Below are 18,849 nucleotides of genomic sequence, written 5' to 3' on the forward strand. Positions count from 1 at the left end.
GACGAGTATCAGAGCTCCTCTTACTCTAGAAGTTCCCTTCTCCCCTTGCATTGCTGAGGCATGAGTCAGAATTGGAGAGCTGAATCTCAGTCTCCTCTGGATCTAACCAAGGATAGCAGAGTTCAGATTCAAGCTTGGGTCCTTCCTGCAACTCAGTGGCAAGGCAGCTCCATGGGCTGAGCCCTGAGTTCACCCCTCACAGAAGGGCAATAAGGAGACTGACCAAGGGGGCAGCTCGAGTTTACAAAGCACTTTTTGGTCAAGGTTATGCTGCTATTTGCTAATTCACCTGTTCACACCACACTGGTCATCTCTACACAGAGCAACTCCCCCCAGAAATAACATTGTGTTCATGCATTTTACTAAAGTATTTTACACGCAACCATTTAATCCAGAAACACTGTAAAGGCTCAAAACTCGCTGCAGACAATTTTCTTCTCTGCACAGTAAGTGGGCAGGTCCATCACATGCCATGTCCTTACCCGAGCCTCTGCAGAGGGTGACCATGGACAGCCAGAGCGAAACGAGCAGGATGCTGACCATCTTCATCCTGGGAGACAAAGCATACAGACCTGGTTATTTGACACTGTTTTATCACTGCAGGCCGTTTTTTAACTCTGATTATATGTGTTTATCCCTCTACCCACCCAGTGATCCTTTAATTCTGGCACATCCCCACTTTATTTCATTAAGATTCCTTAAGAACAGCACCCACATGGCAGCGTCGCTCCACCTGCAGGCAGCTTGCCAAGCCTGGGAGGTGATGGCTCTGAAGAGCACAGCCCAGCTCACTGCCTTAAGTTACTGAAATAGTCTGTATCAGGGAACACAAGGAGTCAAATGGATGTTTGCAGGCCACAATCCCAAGCTTTGACTCCCAAAGGAAGGTCCTTGGCCAAGACCCCCTTCTCCTCATGTCTAAGAACAAGTGCAGAGAGTGGTAGCTGCGGCACATCTGCACTGAAGGCGTGTTGGACACTTTGACAGGACAGCCACACCAGAGCAGTCTGAATTGGCAAGGTCTGCTGCCAGTGACCTGAAAAGGGGCCAGTGCCAGAGGCAGCTTCAGCCTGCTCCTGCAGGCAGTGAAGGCAAGACAGGGCCCCACCAGCTCTTCCCAGTCAAACCCTCCTTGGAACTCGCAGGAGTAAACAAGCCCCAGGTTTGTAGACTTTTCAGAAAGGATCTAAACAAAGGCTTATACTTTCTAAGCAGCACTGATAAGCAAAAAACAATCCCAAACTTTTCCATTCCTGCTACAGAACACAATTTCCTGTAATTTGAGATAAATGTACACTGCCAGAGTTTCACTGGCTGCCCGCTCCAGTATCTGGCATTCGGCTCTCAGAGCTGCTCACTCACTGGAATTAAATTTCCCTGTTTCTAGGTTTTTCAGGATGCAATTTATAAGCTGGTAGTCATGAAAACTGACATCTACTAGATGCTCTCATTAAAGGGGTTAAGGTCATATTTGATATTCCTGGGTGCTGTCAGATCACAAAGGGAGAAGAGATGGTTAAAAGGCTGAACTTCATCAAAGCATCTCAGCTCTGCCAGGCAGATGCAGTAATGAGCATGGTGATACTGTCAGGAATGTGCTCATGAGATGACAGAGAAACCTGCTCCATCAGGGTGCATTAAAAGTGTGGGGGGAGAAGCCACAGAGCTCCCTTAAACATGTCCCTCAAAAACCTGTCCAGAATATATGCAGTACACAGAAAGGCTTTGAGCATAAGCAGAGAACACCTAAGATTGCACAGATGGCAGAGATTAACAAGAATGCGACACGTGAACTGCACAACTCAAAACCCAGCAGCGGATATTGAATCCTTCCTTTTCAGCGCTTACATCTGAAAAGCCTTTGTGTGATGCCTTCCCTCTGCTGGGCTCATCTCAAAGACACAAAGGAAATCTGAAGCATGCCTGTTCTTCCCTGCACAGTCCATGGAAAGGGCTGCACACTGCCTCTGAAGACATCAGGCTTTCAAAAATGGTCAAGAAGGGAGGAAGAAAGTGAGGATTTTTTTCCCTGGGGTCTAGCTGAGAGGGCTGATCATCCCCTACCACCTTCCCCCAAACTGAAGTGCCAGCTGCTTATCAAACCCCTCTCTATTGCCACCTACAAACAGCTCTGTTTGCAGCAATGTTACTCAAGACTCCATAGGGAAGAAACAACATTAAGTACTCCCACCCCTTGGAAATGCTGAAGAAAGATAAAACATCTTTATGTCATCATATTGGACAGGAAGATCCAACAAGCTGCACCTCTGGCAGGAATTTAGAAAGTTTTGGTAACTGAGATGCTTGAAGAGAGGAGGTTTAAACAGTGGCAGGGAATCATTCCCATAATAAAGATCCCTCGTGGTTCCCTCTCCATTTGTCATTAGCTAAATGCACAGCGTGTCCTAACTCACCCTTATTTTCCAGTGACTCTCTCCTGCATTTCGCACAAATCAGACTGAATTCAGCCCTGAAGCAAGCAGGAACAACTACAGACTTTGGATGAGTTTCCCTTGTATCGAGCAAGGCCATTTGCGTGGCCTGAGGCCAAAATAAACTACTACATTTCACTCGGTGATACATGAACTCTGCAGCGAGCTAATATTTACATCCATTAGCTATGCTCACAGGAACATGCTCCTTTCAACTGTCTCACAGAGCCACCAGGTCTCTGTTCCCATAAGCAAGGTATCCAAGATTTCCATGTTCTTCCTACTAGTAAGAAAATCCCTTTTTTCTTGCTCTACCCAGCTGTAAAATCAGAAGCCTTACACACAGAGTGATTTACCTCTGGTTCATTCCAGGCTTTCCAGAGATCTTATCAGTGGAGACAGACGGACACAGAGCCTGTCAGATTACAGCAATTTCTCCATTACAGAAAGGGGACACAGTTGACCACGGTGCTGGCTGCTCCCACTCTACACTAAAGGCAAGGGGCCATGGAAGGGACACGCACAGAGCCAAGGGCTGGTCAAGGGGAGGCATCACAACTTGCTGCATGCCCTGACCATGCCAGCATCTGCCAGCACAGCTCCACTCCTGTGGCACACGATTACTCACAAAAACCCCGCAAACCAAACAGCCCCAAACTGTGACATCCCCTAAATAAAAAGGCTTTCCCACAGCGGTCCTGTGGTGACACAGGAGAAGAACATTGCGTCCCGTGGCAGAGAGGGGTGGGTTTTGCAATGCTCTTAAGAACCTCACACCACAGGACTACAACCCACCCTGGTCTTGCCAGGAACAGAAGAGTTTTCTCAACCTTTCCCAGCAGCCTGTTTCTGTGTGTCATGACAGGAGAGACCATGTTGCCGTTTTTCCTGCCTGTGATGCAATTCCAGCAGTGTCTGATGAACTTCTTGTGCAATTCTGCAGAACTGCACCAAAACACCAGTTCCTGTGGCTACAGCAAAATGAGGCAGAGGCCAGGGAGTGCAAACCCAGGCTGCACCCAACTGCATCCACTCAGTGCAAATAAAAATAAAAGGAAACACTAAAAGGAGCCAGGAATAAAATCAGTGAGCAGGAGAGCTTACCAGCTCAGAAATCACACCGCAGCTAGAAAGCAGGCAATCAGAGCAGCCAGAAGGCAGATGGAGAGCTCTGATACATCCTCAGCACTCCAGGAACTTCTCACGAGACCAATATACTCTGAGGTGTTCTTAATGTCTCCATAAATTAACATTTTAATAATAATTCATAGAGCGGTTAGGGAAAATGATCCATCACAGCCCTTACTAGAATTTTTTTAAGGAACTTAACTTGAAATGTTCACTTTGTTTCAAATCAGAAATTCTTCCCTTTTCCTTCCTGAGCACTTTTTTCTTTAAACTTTCACCTTCTGTCTACTGAGGAGCAAAGGAAAGTGGGGTGGGGGGAAGCACAGTCATGGAAGTGTTTCATGCTCTTAACATCAAAAGGGGTGGAAAGGCTTGATTTTTTCATTTGATACTGGTCACAAGTGGCCAAAAACATTAATACCTTTATATTAAACACGTTTTAATTAAACATCCTTGCCAAAGAGACCTCAGCAAGGCATCATTCCCTCCTGCCTTTAGCAGCATGGACCCTGCAAAGCCCACGCATTTTCCAAACAATTATAAAATCAAAGACAGATGTCAAGTAATTAACGAAGAGAACTGCACTCAAAGTAACTACTGCACACCTATTCTCAAAGACACTGTACAATTCTACAGAACAATGCTGCATTTTCCAAGAAAAATGCCTTTGTCCCTCCTAACCACAGGTCTCTAGGGAGAGCTGATAGGTTTTCTGCTTTTCACTGAGAAGTCACAGTACGGCCTGCAGAACAAAAGCACCCTTCAGAACCTTGCCACTAAGTGCTCTGACTGAAAGGGAATATAAAATAAAGCAGTTTCTGAAAGACGGAATAAATAATTTCAGCCAAAGCAGGTTTTACATACTATTTTCTTCCCGTAATTCTGTCCCAACTCAAAAGCATTTGAGAGCCCCAAAAAATGGGATGCAGAGACAGGAAGGCTGGCAAAATGCAGAGTGGGCTAGCTTAGGAAATGCTTTGGTTCTGTGCCACATGGACCCAGAGATGAAGGCTGCTGATGGGCTGCAGAGCAGAGCTGTGCTCAGGAAAGGGGCACAGCTCTCTGCTCCCAATCACAGCCTGCCCACAAACCTTGGGTCCCTGCATCACCACACAGCAGCCCTGGAGAAGGCTGCTCGATGAGTTTGCTGGGTTTTCTTATAGGGAAAAATAGATGCACAGTTCAAATAAATTCAAAGAATCCAAAAGGCAGACAAAGGGCAGCCTGAAAAAGCAGCTGCAGAGAAGTAGCACAAAAACACTAATGGAAAATGGGAAAAGGCCCCTCAGCCCTCCAGGAAACACTTTTGCTTTTTCAGTATGTGCAGGAGTAAGTCACACAAAAGGAGAAATTACTGTAGCATAAACCATCTTGGTTTAGGTTTTTAACTTAGCCAGGGTTTGCAGTGTCTCTCTGACCCTGTGTCTCCTCCCAAAGCCCCGTGGGCACTGCCTGGCACTGCCCTTTGCTGTGGTGTCCATGGTCCCTCTCTGCCCTGCCCAAAGGGAACTGGTCAGTCCCAGGGACAGCCCTCCAGAGGAACAGAACGTGAAACCTGGGCAGAAAGACAGGCCACGGGTTTTGGAAGTCCAGCCTTGACTCCCCAGGAGGAATAACCACATTCATTGGAATTTTCATGCCCAGACATCTCCCAGGAAGAGAGCAGGGAGGAATCCAGCAGCAGTTTGATGATGAGCACCAAAAGCAGCTCGCAGCACTTTCCCTGCTCTCGTGCATGCTACGCCACACTCATCACTTCAAACATGGGCACAGTGACCAGGGGGCCCCCAGCGCTGTCCTCGGAAAAAATGTGAAATGTTACAAAAACACTCACATCTCTCCTAAGGGCACGCAACACGATTCATCTTCGGCAGCAGCTCCCAAACAGCCAGGCACATTTCAGCAGGAATCAAGCAGAGCTGGAGCCTGCCCTGCAATCAGGGATATCACAGGAGCCATAGCTGTGACCCAATCACTGCATCTACTGGTGGCACATCTAAGGCAAAATCAGTGCTGGAGTCCCACGTGTGCCAGGGTAGCTGCACTCACCAGGCCATCGCATGCCTGACAGCAGAGCGGGCTGAAAGGAATTTGTTCCGAAATGTTTCTATTACAAAAGTAATTTATGTCATCAGAACCAAAGGAAATGCTGAAATTTGAGCAGCTTGAAAGCTTTTCATCAGCTAGAATCACAGCAGATATTACACACCTGCTTTTGTAGACAGGAAAAAAAAATTAAACTGGTGGGAGTCAGATGGAAAGTTGCCCTGGTGAGAGGTGTCTCCTGTCACCAGCATGAAGGATTTTCTGTCTTGCTTGGCCAGACCTGGCCATTGGCACACAGCTTTACAGCCAGGGCTACTGAGCACCCTGAAGAGAAAAAATACCAAACCAAAACCAAACACACAAGAAGAAAATCTGGAAATAGTCTTCTTAACCAGTACCTCAGCTCACTGCAAGCCAAGGACATGGCACCAGGCATCCAAGGAGGCTCCATGTGCCTGTCACCCACCACAGCCCCTCCCTGCCTTCCTGCCTGCACATCCAGGCCAGGGCTGCAGCCTGATGGCTTTTTAATAATGACATTTTACAAAATCTCTGACGTGGGGATGAACAAGTTTAGCAGTGTGATGCTCCAGAGTCACCATGGGAGGTGATCCCAAGCTGTTTCTCCTTCAATGGAGCAGCACAAATTGCAGAAGCAAGGCTGCCCTTCCAAGAGCACCAAGAGCTCCTGAGGGAGGGCAGAGCTGGCAGCAGCCTCCCCTCAAGCTCAGAGGAAAAAGTGTGGAGACTTTCACTCACAGTGAGTCATTCCTGGGAGCTTCCTTGGTAGTGCAAGATTTGCCTGTGCCAGTGCCAATGTTTGGGACATGGAGGCGAGATTTCCAGGCAGGGAATCTGTGATTTGCTACTGGCATTTAGATACCATCTCCTGGCACCCTTTTGGCTCTGCAGATTTAACACTAACAAAGAGAATTTAGAGGAAGAAGCTTTTTTTCTCCCTCTCAAAAGAAAAAAAGTGCAATCTAGGCACGTGGAAAGAAGTGTAGGGGGGAGTTGAAAATGTACCTGAAGAAATATGGAATCTCCTGCTTCCCTCTGCAGTTCTCCTGGGGTCCTCTCAAGACTTGGAAAAGCAGAAATGCTACAGAACTTGCACACTGCTCTGCTAGAGTCCAGGGTGCCACTGATTATACTCTGCCAGCAATTTAGCAGGCAGAGCACACTGCATTTCACACACTGAAAATAAACGAGCTCTCTGTCACCTCTACAAAATATGCACACCTGGACAAGTCAAATAAGCAGCTGAGACTATTGCCTAGAGATGTGTGGAGTGGGCTGGAGAAGGGCAAGTAGAGCCACAGCTATAAAATCAAACAGCACGGATTACAAATGGATCCACGCTGGCCACCAAGCAGTTCAAACACTAAGCTACAAGAGCACTTCTGTGCTCCAGCAAAAGGTACCCAGCTAAGATAGTCTATTTTTTATGTGTGAATAGCCAGGGAATGAAAAGTTTCCAACTGTGCTTCAAAGAGAGCTGAGATCTTCCATGAAGCCAGACACAATGCTTCTATTTTGGACAGCTATGTTACAGGGAAGGCAGAGTTCTGAGAAACATGCACATATTGTGCTACCACAAAATAAACTGAGAAACTAACCTTTGCACAGAAAAAAAGAAATCTGCAATCAGCAAGCCTCAAAGACCTGAGAAGACTTAAGGAATCCAAAGTGACATCCCCCCCTCGTTGGAAAAGTTCCAATTAACTGTCATGGAACACTTGGAGACATCTGACAATGAGCATTTAATTTATACATTCTGCCTCCTGACCTTTTTAATGGTTTTACAATGTAAGCAGCTCCACTAACCCTCCCTAGGAGGTTGTTCCACTGCCCCAGTGGACATAACAGCACATCCACACTGTGCAAGAGATTGCACAGCAGCAGCCCCAAGCTAGCTCAGCTCGAGTCTCTAAATCCAGAGAATACAATGCAGATTTGAGCAGGTTTTCAGACGGGCTTAATGCCTTTTCCAGGGCAGGCCTAGGACTCTCAAACCCCAGAGCAGCTTTCCCAGGAGGTGTCTCCTTGCAAGCCCAGCCTGGTCCAACCAGTGCCCTGCAGCCCCACTCCACATCTCCCCTGTGCACCCAGCCCTGCTCAGCACCACCTGCAAAAAGCTCTCAGCGTCAAAAAACACTCCAGCAGCTCCTTTTGTTAAGTTCAAGCCCTTGTTGGCAGCTACATACCTGCTCCTTCACTTCATCTCCTCCCTGCACAGCACTAAGTGCTTGAGGGCCAGATTCCAGCAGGGTTGCTCCATATTCAGAATACATCCTTCCCTTCTTGTTCCTCCAGAGAGGGATAAAACAGGCAAAAATCCTCCAAGCATCACCACACTCCAGAGCTCATCATCACTGTCTTTCACTTCCCTTCCCAAGAATCTGCTTTCCTATGGTGCCACAAATTCCTCAGGCAGCTGCAATGTCTCCAGCACCACTACCAGGTTTATCCATGCTGCTGCCAGTGGGGAAGCACCAGCTCTTCCTGAAGCATAAGGGAATGATTTCCTCAAGTGACTCTGGGTATCCTGGGATGAGCAACATATTCATGGTAAAAGCAAGTCAGATGAGTTTTTCTTTTTCAAGTTTGGGCCACACAGCATTTCCACACCTGGTACTTATATTAATCATGTTAATTTAATCCCATTCAACCTTATAAGTAAAAGCAAACAAGAATAAGACATCAAGATGCTTCAATCCCTGTCCTGCAGCTCAGACAGGCTGCTCCAAGTGTGCTTTGCACATCAATCAACTTAAAGCAATATAAAAATAGAAAGCTCAGGAGCTACCAGCCTCCCCCAAGACAGCACCTCACTTAGAAGCAGTTCCATGGAGCTCCCTCCAGCCCTCCACATTCCCAACCCACCCATTTGGTCGTCCTGGTGACTATCAGAGCAGCTTTCCTTAGCATATCTGTCCCTTTCTGGTCAGCATAGTATAGTTGCATTCTGCAAAGGGGACTAGAAAAAGCTATGTACACACAGACAAAAGGAGGAAAACAAGAGTGAGACAACCCTTCCCCCCTGTGATGTGTATCTCTTTTGCTCCCCATGTCTCTAACATTTCCCTCTGCAAATATTCAGTTGTACCATCACAGGGAACCTGCTCAGGCTCTGCCTGCACTGGCCCCATCAGTGCAGCTTGAAATTCAACCTTCAAAGAACAGCACCCTGAAGTTTGGAGTCCAGGAGCCTCCTTTGAGAAAGTCTGCTCTGTGACCCACAGCACCTACACAGTGGGAAGGCTGAGATGGAGCTGCAGGCAGCAGTATGCTGTGACTGTCATCAATATTAATTATTTGGGGAGAATATGATTGATCTCACAAGGGCAATGAATTCATTCCTCCAGCTGAATGACAAACAAAAGGCAATACATGCACTGCTGACATTTCCAAAGGCTACGAGGTGCACAGACTCAAGGAAATACTGCTATGCACTAAAGCCCTGCTGCAAAGGGCCAAAAATCTGAAAATCTTCTGAAATTTTCATTTCTGAGCACCTTCAGTACCAGGAAGTAGATGCCTTCATATTCTCCAATCTGTGCTAACCCCATCCCCAGGCTGTCTCATATTTTTGCATTGAGAGGACGTAATCACTGTGTTTGGGAAGTTGGTGCCATGGTTTGACACTGGCCCAATGCCAGGCACCCACAAAAGCCACTCGCTCACCCTCCCGTGCCACAGCTGGGCAGAGGAGAGAAAAAATTAATGAAGGGTTCATGAGTTTAGATAAGGACCAGGAAAAAACACTCAAAGGGCAAAACAGGCTCAGCTTAGAGGTACAAAGTGAATTTATTACTAGCAGAGTCAAACAAAGATAAGAAGTAAAAGTAAGCCCATAAAACACCATTTTTCCCCCCCAGCTTCTCCTTCCTTCCCACCAACAGAACAGCGAGACAGGGCATGGAGGTTTTTGGGTCAGTTTATCACTGAGATTTTCCTCTGCTGCTCAGGGAAAGGAGTCCTTCCCCTGTGAGGCTGTGGGGTCCCTCCCATGGGAAACAGTTCCCTATGAACTTCTCCAGTGTGGTTCCAATCTCACTAACAGCAGTCCTCCCAAAACTGCTGCAACATGAGTCCCTCTCATGGGCACACAGTCATCCCAAAACTGCTGTGGTGTGGGTCACTCTTCCTTGGGGTGCAGTCCTCCAAGGACAGGCTGCTCCAGCCTGGAAGCAAGGGCCTCTCTCTCCACTGGGTCTCCCACTGGATCACAGCCTCCTCCAGGCATCCACCAACTCAGCATGGGCACCTTCCCCAGGGGCTGTGGGTGGATCTCTGCATCCCCCATGGATCCCACGGGCTGTGGGTGGATCTCTGCATCCCCCATGGATCCCACGGGCTGTGGGTGGATCTCTGCATCCCCCAGGGATCCCCATGGGCTGTGGGTGGATCTCTGCATCCCCAGGGATCCCCATGGGCTGCAGGGCACAACTCCCTCACCATGGTCTCACCTGCAGCCTGCAGAGGAATCTCAGCTCTGGTGCCTGGAACAGCTCCTCCTTCTCCACTGGCCTTGGTGTCCCCAGGTTTTTCCCTCACACTTCCTCACCTCCTCCTCTTCTCTGACTGGAAGAAAAACTGCGCCACTTTGTCTTGATCCTCCTCCCAAATACATTATCACAGAGGCACCACCAACCTCTCCAACTGGCCCAGCCTTGGCCAGCAGCATGTCCATCTTCAGAGCCACCAGGGACCAGCTCTGCTGGACATGGTGGAAGCCTCCAGCAGCCTCCTTCCCACAGAAGCCACCTCTGTGCTCCCTCCATCACCACCAAAAACCAGGCTGTGCAAAATCAACACAGCTGGATTGAGTTTCCCTCCTGCTCTTTGACACTTCATGTCAACAACTAGTCATTGCACCTGTCAGATAAGGGGGCAAAAAAAAAAATTATAAGGAGGAAACACGGCTATTCAACAGGGCTGAAATGCAAGGTACAAATCCCCTGTGCAGTGGGAGAAAAGGAAGGCACAACGAGCCTGGAGAAAAGTGTTTCTATCTCTCTGTGTCCCGGGGTCAGGGACTCTGTGTGTGTGAAACCTCCCAAGGAGACAGAGTTAAACAGCCTCCCTCCCAAAATTCCACATAGCAACATGAGAGAGGACAAGGAAGGAGAAACTGAGACTGTGGCTATTTTTCCAATGGATATGGGAGACATCCCATCCCATCCCAGTCCACAAGGATGTTATTCCAGTGGAGTCTAAGTTCTGTCCTTCAGTCACCCCAACACATCTGCTCAAGTGCAACCACAGTTTGCTAGAGCAACACATTTTGGGATCCAGCAGCACATCTGTGTTCATTCAGAGAGGCTGGGTGCCCTCAAGACCTCCACAGCCTGCCAGCTGGGCAGCAGCATCCTCCTCCCACCACCCAGATCCCTTCTTAAAAATAAGGGCTGGGAGGCATCTGTGCTTGGAGGGGCTATTTCTCAAAAGAACAAATCCAATTATTTGTATTAGTCAATTTGCATGGCTCTTACTGCCAAATTAAGTAATTTTTTTACAAGTCTCAGAGCTTTAACTCAACAGATTGCTAATAAATTCATGTAGATGGGGCCCTGGATGTTACTATGGTGGGAGGGAGGTGAGGTTTTACTTTTTGCAACAGGACAAACCTGCGAAAAAAATAACTAGGAATTTGGACTCCTTACACTGCCATTTACTAGGCTCCTGTCATTCTCTAAGGCTGAAGATTTTAAAACAGTCTCTAGTTTAGGGTAGAAATGTGAGTTTCTGGCTAATATACATGAAATCTGTATGCAGGCATCAATCACCAAACGCAGTGCATGAAAAATTGTAGTGCCTCCCTGATAATCAGGCATTAGAGAACTTATAAATGGCTGTCCCCTGAACTGAGTGCATTAGTAGAGGCTTCTGAAATCCGTGCCTCTGTTTCCCCAGCGACATTTAGAACAGCCTCTCCCCATCTCACACCACAGCAGTGCATCTTAATATCTCTAAAGTGCTTAGAGATGCTGAGATGAAAGATAACATATGAGTGCGAAGTATGGATTAATTCCCTGAGCTCAACAGTCAGTGGAGCTGATGGGACTAAAAGTAACACATACCCACCACAAAAAACAGGAGTTCTGAGCCTGTCTTAAATAGTAACTACTTAAGGAACAGTTCCCTTGGAACAAGTCATTTTGGGGCTGGTTAGTTGGGCACATGGAGCCCCAGCAGGCAGGAAACAGAGAAATGCAATACACTACTACGAAAAATAGATGCTATTCCAGAAGGTCTTCAACCTGTTCCTATAGAATTTGGTGGTGGGATTTGAACTCATTTCAGTTAGAGCTGTTCACATTTTAGCAACCACCACATAAAGAACATGACCAAACATAATTTGAAAAGCTATTTCCATTTCTGTTTGTTTTTATAAATTATTAAAAATCCAGTTTAAACAGTGCAAAGAAAACTTTAAATTGAGCAAGATAAGTTTTGGCATGCTTCCAAGTAGAAGGCAAACCCCAAAACGTTACTGCAAATCCAACAGATGGGAGTTATTTTTCACTCTTTAAAATTTCATTCCTTTGCACTCAGATTAACCGTAATTAGCTCTTTATTTACATCTAAAACAAAAAGTAAAATGATAAAGAAAGGCAGCTATAACCACAACTCACAGGCAGAAAAAGGCCAAAAAAAAACCCAACAAAAATTCCCTCTGAGAAGAAAACATTTCTTTCTTGCCAAGCAGCATAATTGTTACAAACATACAGCTAAACAACTCCACAACATCCTGTCAGCACTAAGGATAAACATTTAAGTCACAGTTTTGTAAGCTTTTACACACAAATTGATCAAATACCTAAGAATCTTCCTCAGAACACTGGGAAAATCTCCCATCCCTCTAAATAAACAGCATCAGGCTTAAGAGAGGCAAGATACTCCACGACAATTTTATTTCAGTACCGAGAGGGATTAAACAAAACTGTGAGGAAAACAAACAAATAAACAAACAAAAAGCAAACCCAGCAGCCTTTCCAGATAAAGAGAGAGGTATTAAAACTTACTCTTTTTTCTTTACTCTTATTTAAAGCCCTCTTCTAATTCTGATAACACCTTGGCTTAGTAAAGACAGAGAGGCTTTCTGAAGTGTTTGTGTAAGTGAATGATTCAGGGGGTATGTTGGTGTTTCAGCAAAGCTGTCCAGGGAGCTGCATGGGGAGCCCAGCTCCATCCTCTGACCATGGCACTGCCAGGCTGCACCAGGGAGCACCCAGAGAGCCCTGACCCACGGCCACAGCCAGCACCGCAAGGGTTAAACAGCACAGCCTGCCCAGCCCTGCCCAAACAAGCTGTTAGCAATGAAAAAGAAAGAGTGAGTGGGCTCCAAGGCAGCACCAAATGCTTCTGAGCCAAAGGAAAGTCGGCCCAGGCAGCTCAGGCTCTCAGTGCCCGTGATGGACATGGGATGGGAGCGCTGGACCAGCCAGGGATCCAGGCAGGCATGGATGGCACCGGGTCCTTCTGCGGGCACGCAGACAGAGCTGGGAGCTCCTGACGGCCCTACTCTCAGTGGGATTTACAAGCTAAGGGCTCTCTGGCACCTTCATCGTGTCCCCAGGAGAAGGAGCCACCTACCACCTTCCCTGACTGAGCCCAAGATTCATGGAAATCTCTCATTCCCTCATGCAAATAGAGCGTTTAAATTAACATTCTCTTTCTGTTAACACATGTAAATGTAAAAGGACTCCGTAAGAATCAATGTAACTTTTTCCTCTAAATATCAAGTCAACAAGACAGTGTAGAGGGAAGGAGAGAAGAGGAGGGAGAGAAGAGAGAAGGAGATCCAAACGCCAGGGACCTTGAATCCACTCACTGCAAAAGTTAAGGACTGAAATAATTCTCATTTACTCATATGAGAAAGTGAAGCTCTCACTCTCTCACACTCTCTCCTTCTCTTTCCCTAAGGCTCTCAGATACTTCTATCTTTAGCCAATTATCCTGGCTGTAATTTTCTTTAAATTGTAATTGGATAATCATCCAGACTCAGGGGAAACCAGTGTCAGAGGAATTCCTGGGGATATATTCCCATTTGATGAAACTAAGAGTTGTTAAATTAACAAAGGATTGACTAAAGACATGATTCTTCACTTGTAGTGAAAATACCTCTTTACAAGCAACTATTTTTAGAGAACCCTATAACAAAATACATACACTAGTACACTCATTTTCCTGTATTTTATTTTCTGTAAAATCAGACTGAATTTATGAATATCATGTTCTGTGCATGTGTCTTATTGGGACCTCTGAGGCTGAACACAGGAAACACACTGGCCAAGATCGAAATTCCCTAAAGCCTAGGCACCATTTGAAATAATTTCCCCAAATCAGTTCCCTCCTGCACTGTCTCTGAGCTCGTCTCAGAGCTCAGTTGCATACAAAAGCCCCACATGGACCAGTGCTGTGGCTGAGGAATGTCAGATTAGCCCTCTGCCTGGCAAAAGCACTGGTGTGTGGGGGGAGAAATCCTAAAACACCTCCCAAAAGAAGAAGCTGCTTTGTTCCAGTTTAGCAGTGAATCTCAGCCGCACGTTTTGCTGATGGTGGAGCAGAACAAAGCAGCTCCAAACCGTGGATGGCAGAGCCCCACCTGCACACAGCCTCACTCGGGGTGTGGAGAAGGGTCAGCTCAAGCATGGCACACCTGACAGGCAGCTCTGCCTCCTCCTGCCTTCGCACCTGTCCCACCCTGCCCAGCCAGAGATGCTCCAGCTCCCACCCGCCAGGTACAGAGCTGCCAGCGGCCGGGCTGCATCAGCCTGGCAGCACAGAGGAGACGGGCTCTGCTCATGGGGGCACTGAAATCCATGAGCTGTGTCAGGAGAAAGGGAGGGGAGGAGGGAGGAGAGCAGAGCTCCACTGTAGAATGTGTTTTAGTTCCCAGATAACGCGGCGCTGTTCACAGATTTCAGCTTATATAGGCTTTTCCCTATTTCTATTTTTGTTCCCAAAGCACTCCCCGTTACTGTACGATATAAAAAAAAAAAAAAAAAAAAAAAAGGCATGAATGCATTCAAATGCTGATATAATCTTCCTAACTGTCCACCTGGCTAATGCAACCTGTGCTCTGAGAGCCAGACTGAGGCACCTCCTCTCCCATACCATCAGTCACAAGGGCTTTGTGGCAAGTTTTTGCAAGTCAGAGTCTTGCTGAAATGGGAGGACACTTGACAAGAGAGGGGACTCAAGACAGATGGGGAAAGAAATATGAATCATGTGCCTGCCAAAATAACCAACAGAGAAATCCAAACAGAGGTAAGAAGAAGGAATAAAAACCTCCACATTTGGCCTCTTATTCTGAAAGAGTATAATTCTTCCTCCCTAGAGCTGGCATATGGTTCATGCAGGTCTTGAAGAATAAGGCTAGGACAAAATCTCTCTGCCTCATTCTTCCTAAGTGCTTATTTTAGAGCTTACAATTACAGCTCTGAGGCCAGTAGGGAGGCATTTCCCACACCTCCAAGCATCCAGGCTGCTACACCACTCCTCCTACCCTCCTAAGTCTCTCTTATATGTGTGTGCTTTGGGGTGCCAGGTGTTTTTGGGTAGCACTACCTGACCCTGGGGATGAGAACAGGGCAGTACTCATCCCCACTGCACATGCTCCTGCTCAAATGCAGAATACCTGCACAGACCAACAGGGTCTGGAAGGGGAGAAGTGTTCATACACGAGCTTTCCTTCCACACCCTGCAGGGATCAGAGGAGCCTCTGGACTCTGGGGAGGCATGGACAGACATCAGCAAACATCATATCAAATGCAGACACTTTGAACTCAAGCTAGAAGCAGAGACATGGAAAGCAGTCCCAGGGCTGTGTGGATGCAGCCCTGCCCTCTGCACTGCACAGAGGCACGGAGTCAGAAACACAACCTCTCACCCCACAGCCCCTTCCTGCAGCTCCCAGCTTCCCAGCTTAACATTTCCCAGTCCCTGCAATGCCTTGAAGGCTTCCACCACCTCCAAGTCCTCGCAGGCTTACTCTCCGTGTCCCTCATTATCCTACATCCTTAGCTGCTCCTCCAGACAAGGTGTTCCCAGCAACAACACCATGCCTACTTCCTGGGAAGAAGAATATCTGGGTTTTAGAGTTCAATCCTCTCTGCTTGCCTTCTCCTGCTCACCACAAGCAGGCAATGGAGACAGAAAGCAGGACCCTTTCCAGCAACAAGCCTGCCCACTCGAGAGCCTGTGGGCTGGAGTGATGCTCTCCATGAAAAAAAGGGATGCCTTTCCTGCATGGAATACAAGACAGCAAGTAAATCTTCTAGAGCTGCCAAAAGCAACCCATTATAAATGACCCTCTAAGTTATGAGATATGGACTCTCCACAGTACAGTTAATAAATAACGCCTCACAATCCTTCTAGGTACAGAAGCGTATGTTGGGTGACAGTTCTGCTTGCCCAAGAGGGGCAACATTAAAAATGGAGTGTCAGGAAAATAATACTTTTTAATTACAAAGGAGATAGATGTTTTTAAAATATAAGGAGCTTGCTGCAATCTCACAAATCCAGAAGTGAAAAGCCTTTCCTAGGACAAAAAACTGAATACAGGGAACAAAATCCATCATTTTATAAGAAAAGAAAGATCTGTAAGCCAACCAGAATTTTATCCAAGCATTATAACCAGCTATTCACAAAGACGAGGTCAGGATGAAAAGATAGAGTGTGCATGTGAGAGGGCATTTATAATCCAGTTTACTGTTACATCCTAAGGCCCCAAGATCAGGATTCGGTTGTGCCAAGCACTGTACAGGCACACTCCAAGAAATCAGCCCAGTGTGAGGAACAAGCACTGCCACTGTAACAGGGGAAAGCGACATTGGCACAGAAAAGGGACACCTGAAGCAGTGATGCCTTGATGGTTTCCTTTTCTCCCTTTTTTTCCAGGAAACAATTCCTACCATCCAGTTTCCCTCCAGATACCCTCCCAAACTGCTTCACATAAGGGGGCAGCTGCCCCCAACAAACACAGCAAAGGCCATATCGCTGCCAGCATCTAATCACTTCCAGTCTGTTTTCTTGGACATGTCTCTTCCTCTTTATTTCCCTGCTACAGCTTAAGCCTGACCCCTTCCTCTCCTCACTTCCATTTCAGAGACCCGTTTGACAGCAGAGCGCAGGTATCAGAGGCTCAAGAATTTGCCATCCGGATGAAAATTAAAGTTGCATTTCTCAGTGCGTGCAGCGCTCCAGCCAGGAATACCCAGATCCCCAGGGCCCACGGGAGCGAATTAAAGCAAATCCCTGCGCATCTCGGGGACCGGGGGCACGGCAGCGCGGCTGCAGGAGCGGCGGGGACAAACCCACGGTCCCGCAGCTCGGCTCGGTCCCCGCACACCGAGGCATGGCCAAGGCTCCGCCGGGGTGTGCGGGGGTCCCGCACCGGCACCGGCACCGGCACCGGCACCGGCACCGGCACCGGCACCGGCACCGGCACCGCCGCGCCCGCCCCCGCCCCGCTCCGCTCGCCCATCCCCGGCCCCGCACGCTCGCTCTCACCGTGCCCACCCGTCCTCCCTGCCCGTGGCCGCCGGGCGCTGCTCCTCGGGCTCTCCCGAGCCGTTCCTCTTCTTTCTTTCCTCTCTCCCCCCGTGCCAGCCGAGGAGCGGGGGCCGCTGCCAGCTGCGCGCTGCTGCCGCCGCCCGGCTCCCCCCGCGCCGGGCTGGAATCCGCCTCCTCCGACACAAACTTTGCCTTCGCGTGCGGGGAAGTTCACGGCCGGGGCGGGGCGGGGCGGGACAGGCTCCCTGTCCCTTGTCGCTGCCCACGCCTACAGGAACACGGGCGTCCCCCGCGCACCCCCACGCAGCGCGGCTCACCTGAGGACGCGGGGAGCGCACCGCTGTGCCCGGCGCGCCGCGCTCTCCTCTTCTTCCTCCTCTTCTTCCTCCTCTTCTGCCTCTTCGTCTGCCTCCTCTTCTGCCTCGTCGCCGTCGTTCCCGATCCGCGCCGCCGGGCTCCGCTCCGCCCCGCCCGCCCCTTTCCCCGCGGCCGCGCTCGGTGCGCGCTCGGGGCGGTCCCGCCGCGGGCACTGCGGGGCCGGGGCTCGCACGGCTCCGTCCGTCCGCCCGCACTGCCGGGCCGGGCCGGGCCGGGCCGGGCCGGGGAGGCGGGGTGCGAGGCGGGGTGCGCGGGGCCACGGCTCCCTCTCCTGGCCGGAGCCGTCCTGCCGCCGGCAGCTCCCGGGGCCGACAGCGGCCGGAGCCCTCGGAGCCGGCCCGGAGCCCTCGGGGACGTTCTGGACACTTTTTGGGTGGAGCGGGCTGGCGGACACAGCCCTTCTGCTGCCGCAGCCCCTGAACGCTCTGCGGGCCACCTGCCCCCTGGGAAAGGAAAGTTTGCCATTCTCCTCTCTGGCATGCTGATATCCTTTCCCAGTGATTTCCTGCCAGGACGTTCTGATGCCACCTCGTCCCAGAGAAGTGGCACCGTTTTTGCTCTATAGCTGGCACAGATACAGAGGCTGAAATTGTTGATGGATGAGGAGTGGGCACCTGAAACAGACTGCAAGGGCAGTGTCAGGGAGTCCGAGGAGTGGAATGAAAATCTGCAGAGATTTGGGCCAGCACCTGCTCCTGGAGAACGTGGCCAGCGATTTTAAGCGCAGCCCTTAGTGTAGGAGTGCCCTTGCCCAGGAAAGCTCATTGTCCTCTCAGGTTGGCCTGGAGTCTCTTGCATGCTGGCAGTGAGTAACCTGCCCTTATTGGTACTTTTATCACCTCTTGGCAGGCTGACAGCAGAGTGGAATGGCTGGACACAAAGCCTGTAGTGCTAAGGAAACTCCCGTCTGCTCAAAGTGCTGCAGCACTTCTTAGCACTGTTGGCTACGACACCTGGACGGAGTTCAACACCTCAGTTGTTATCCTCAGAAGGTGATTCCAGGATATCTAGGAGAGCAGATTTCACCCCGTGCATCTGCAACAAACCTGTTCTGGAGAGCAGGGTCTGGCCAAGGCATCATAGCCTTTGATAGCCCCATCTCCCCGTGCCTCTGCAAGGCTGCATGAGGCACTGCTGCACACATGGCTGCAGTGAAAGGGGGTCCCTGCCCTCAGCAGCCCCACCAGCCCTCCAAGGTGGGCACACCTAAAGCTCCCCCCAGTCCTGAGGAAGAGGAGCTGCAGCCTGGCTGTGCTGCTGGCTGGGAAGGAGCTGTGGTGGGAAGCCAGTGCTGTTCCTGCAGCTCCAGCAGGAAAACTCTTCCTCCTGTACTTCTCTC

At 49.2% G+C, this 18,849-nt stretch overlaps 1 protein-coding gene across 3 annotated transcripts in view; it reads right to left on the reverse strand.

Moving 5' to 3' along the window:
* IL1RAP (interleukin 1 receptor accessory protein) overlaps positions 1 to 17,590 on the reverse strand; it is a 49,654-nt gene extending 32,064 nt beyond the window's left edge. The window contains exons 1-2 of one of the 3 annotated variants that reach the window (XM_088170905.1): positions 17,450 to 17,590; positions 483 to 550 (exon numbers count right to left, since the gene is read on the reverse strand). In XM_088170905.1, the coding sequence (XP_088027031.1) occupies positions 483 to 549 (67 nt within the window). In that variant the 5' untranslated portion in view covers position 550; positions 17,450 to 17,590. Of the gene's footprint in view, positions 1 to 482; positions 551 to 17,129; positions 17,276 to 17,449 lie in introns of those variants that run through there. The other 2 variants (XM_088170904.1, XM_014891597.2) reach the window with 2 other exon arrangements.
* Between the last annotated feature and the right edge of the window lie 1,259 nt (positions 17,591 to 18,849).

Source organism: Sturnus vulgaris, chromosome 10 (genome assembly GCF_052056855.1).
Source record: "Sturnus vulgaris isolate bStuVul1 chromosome 10, bStuVul1.hap1, whole genome shotgun sequence".
Taxonomy (NCBI): domain Eukaryota; kingdom Metazoa; phylum Chordata; class Aves; order Passeriformes; family Sturnidae; genus Sturnus; species Sturnus vulgaris.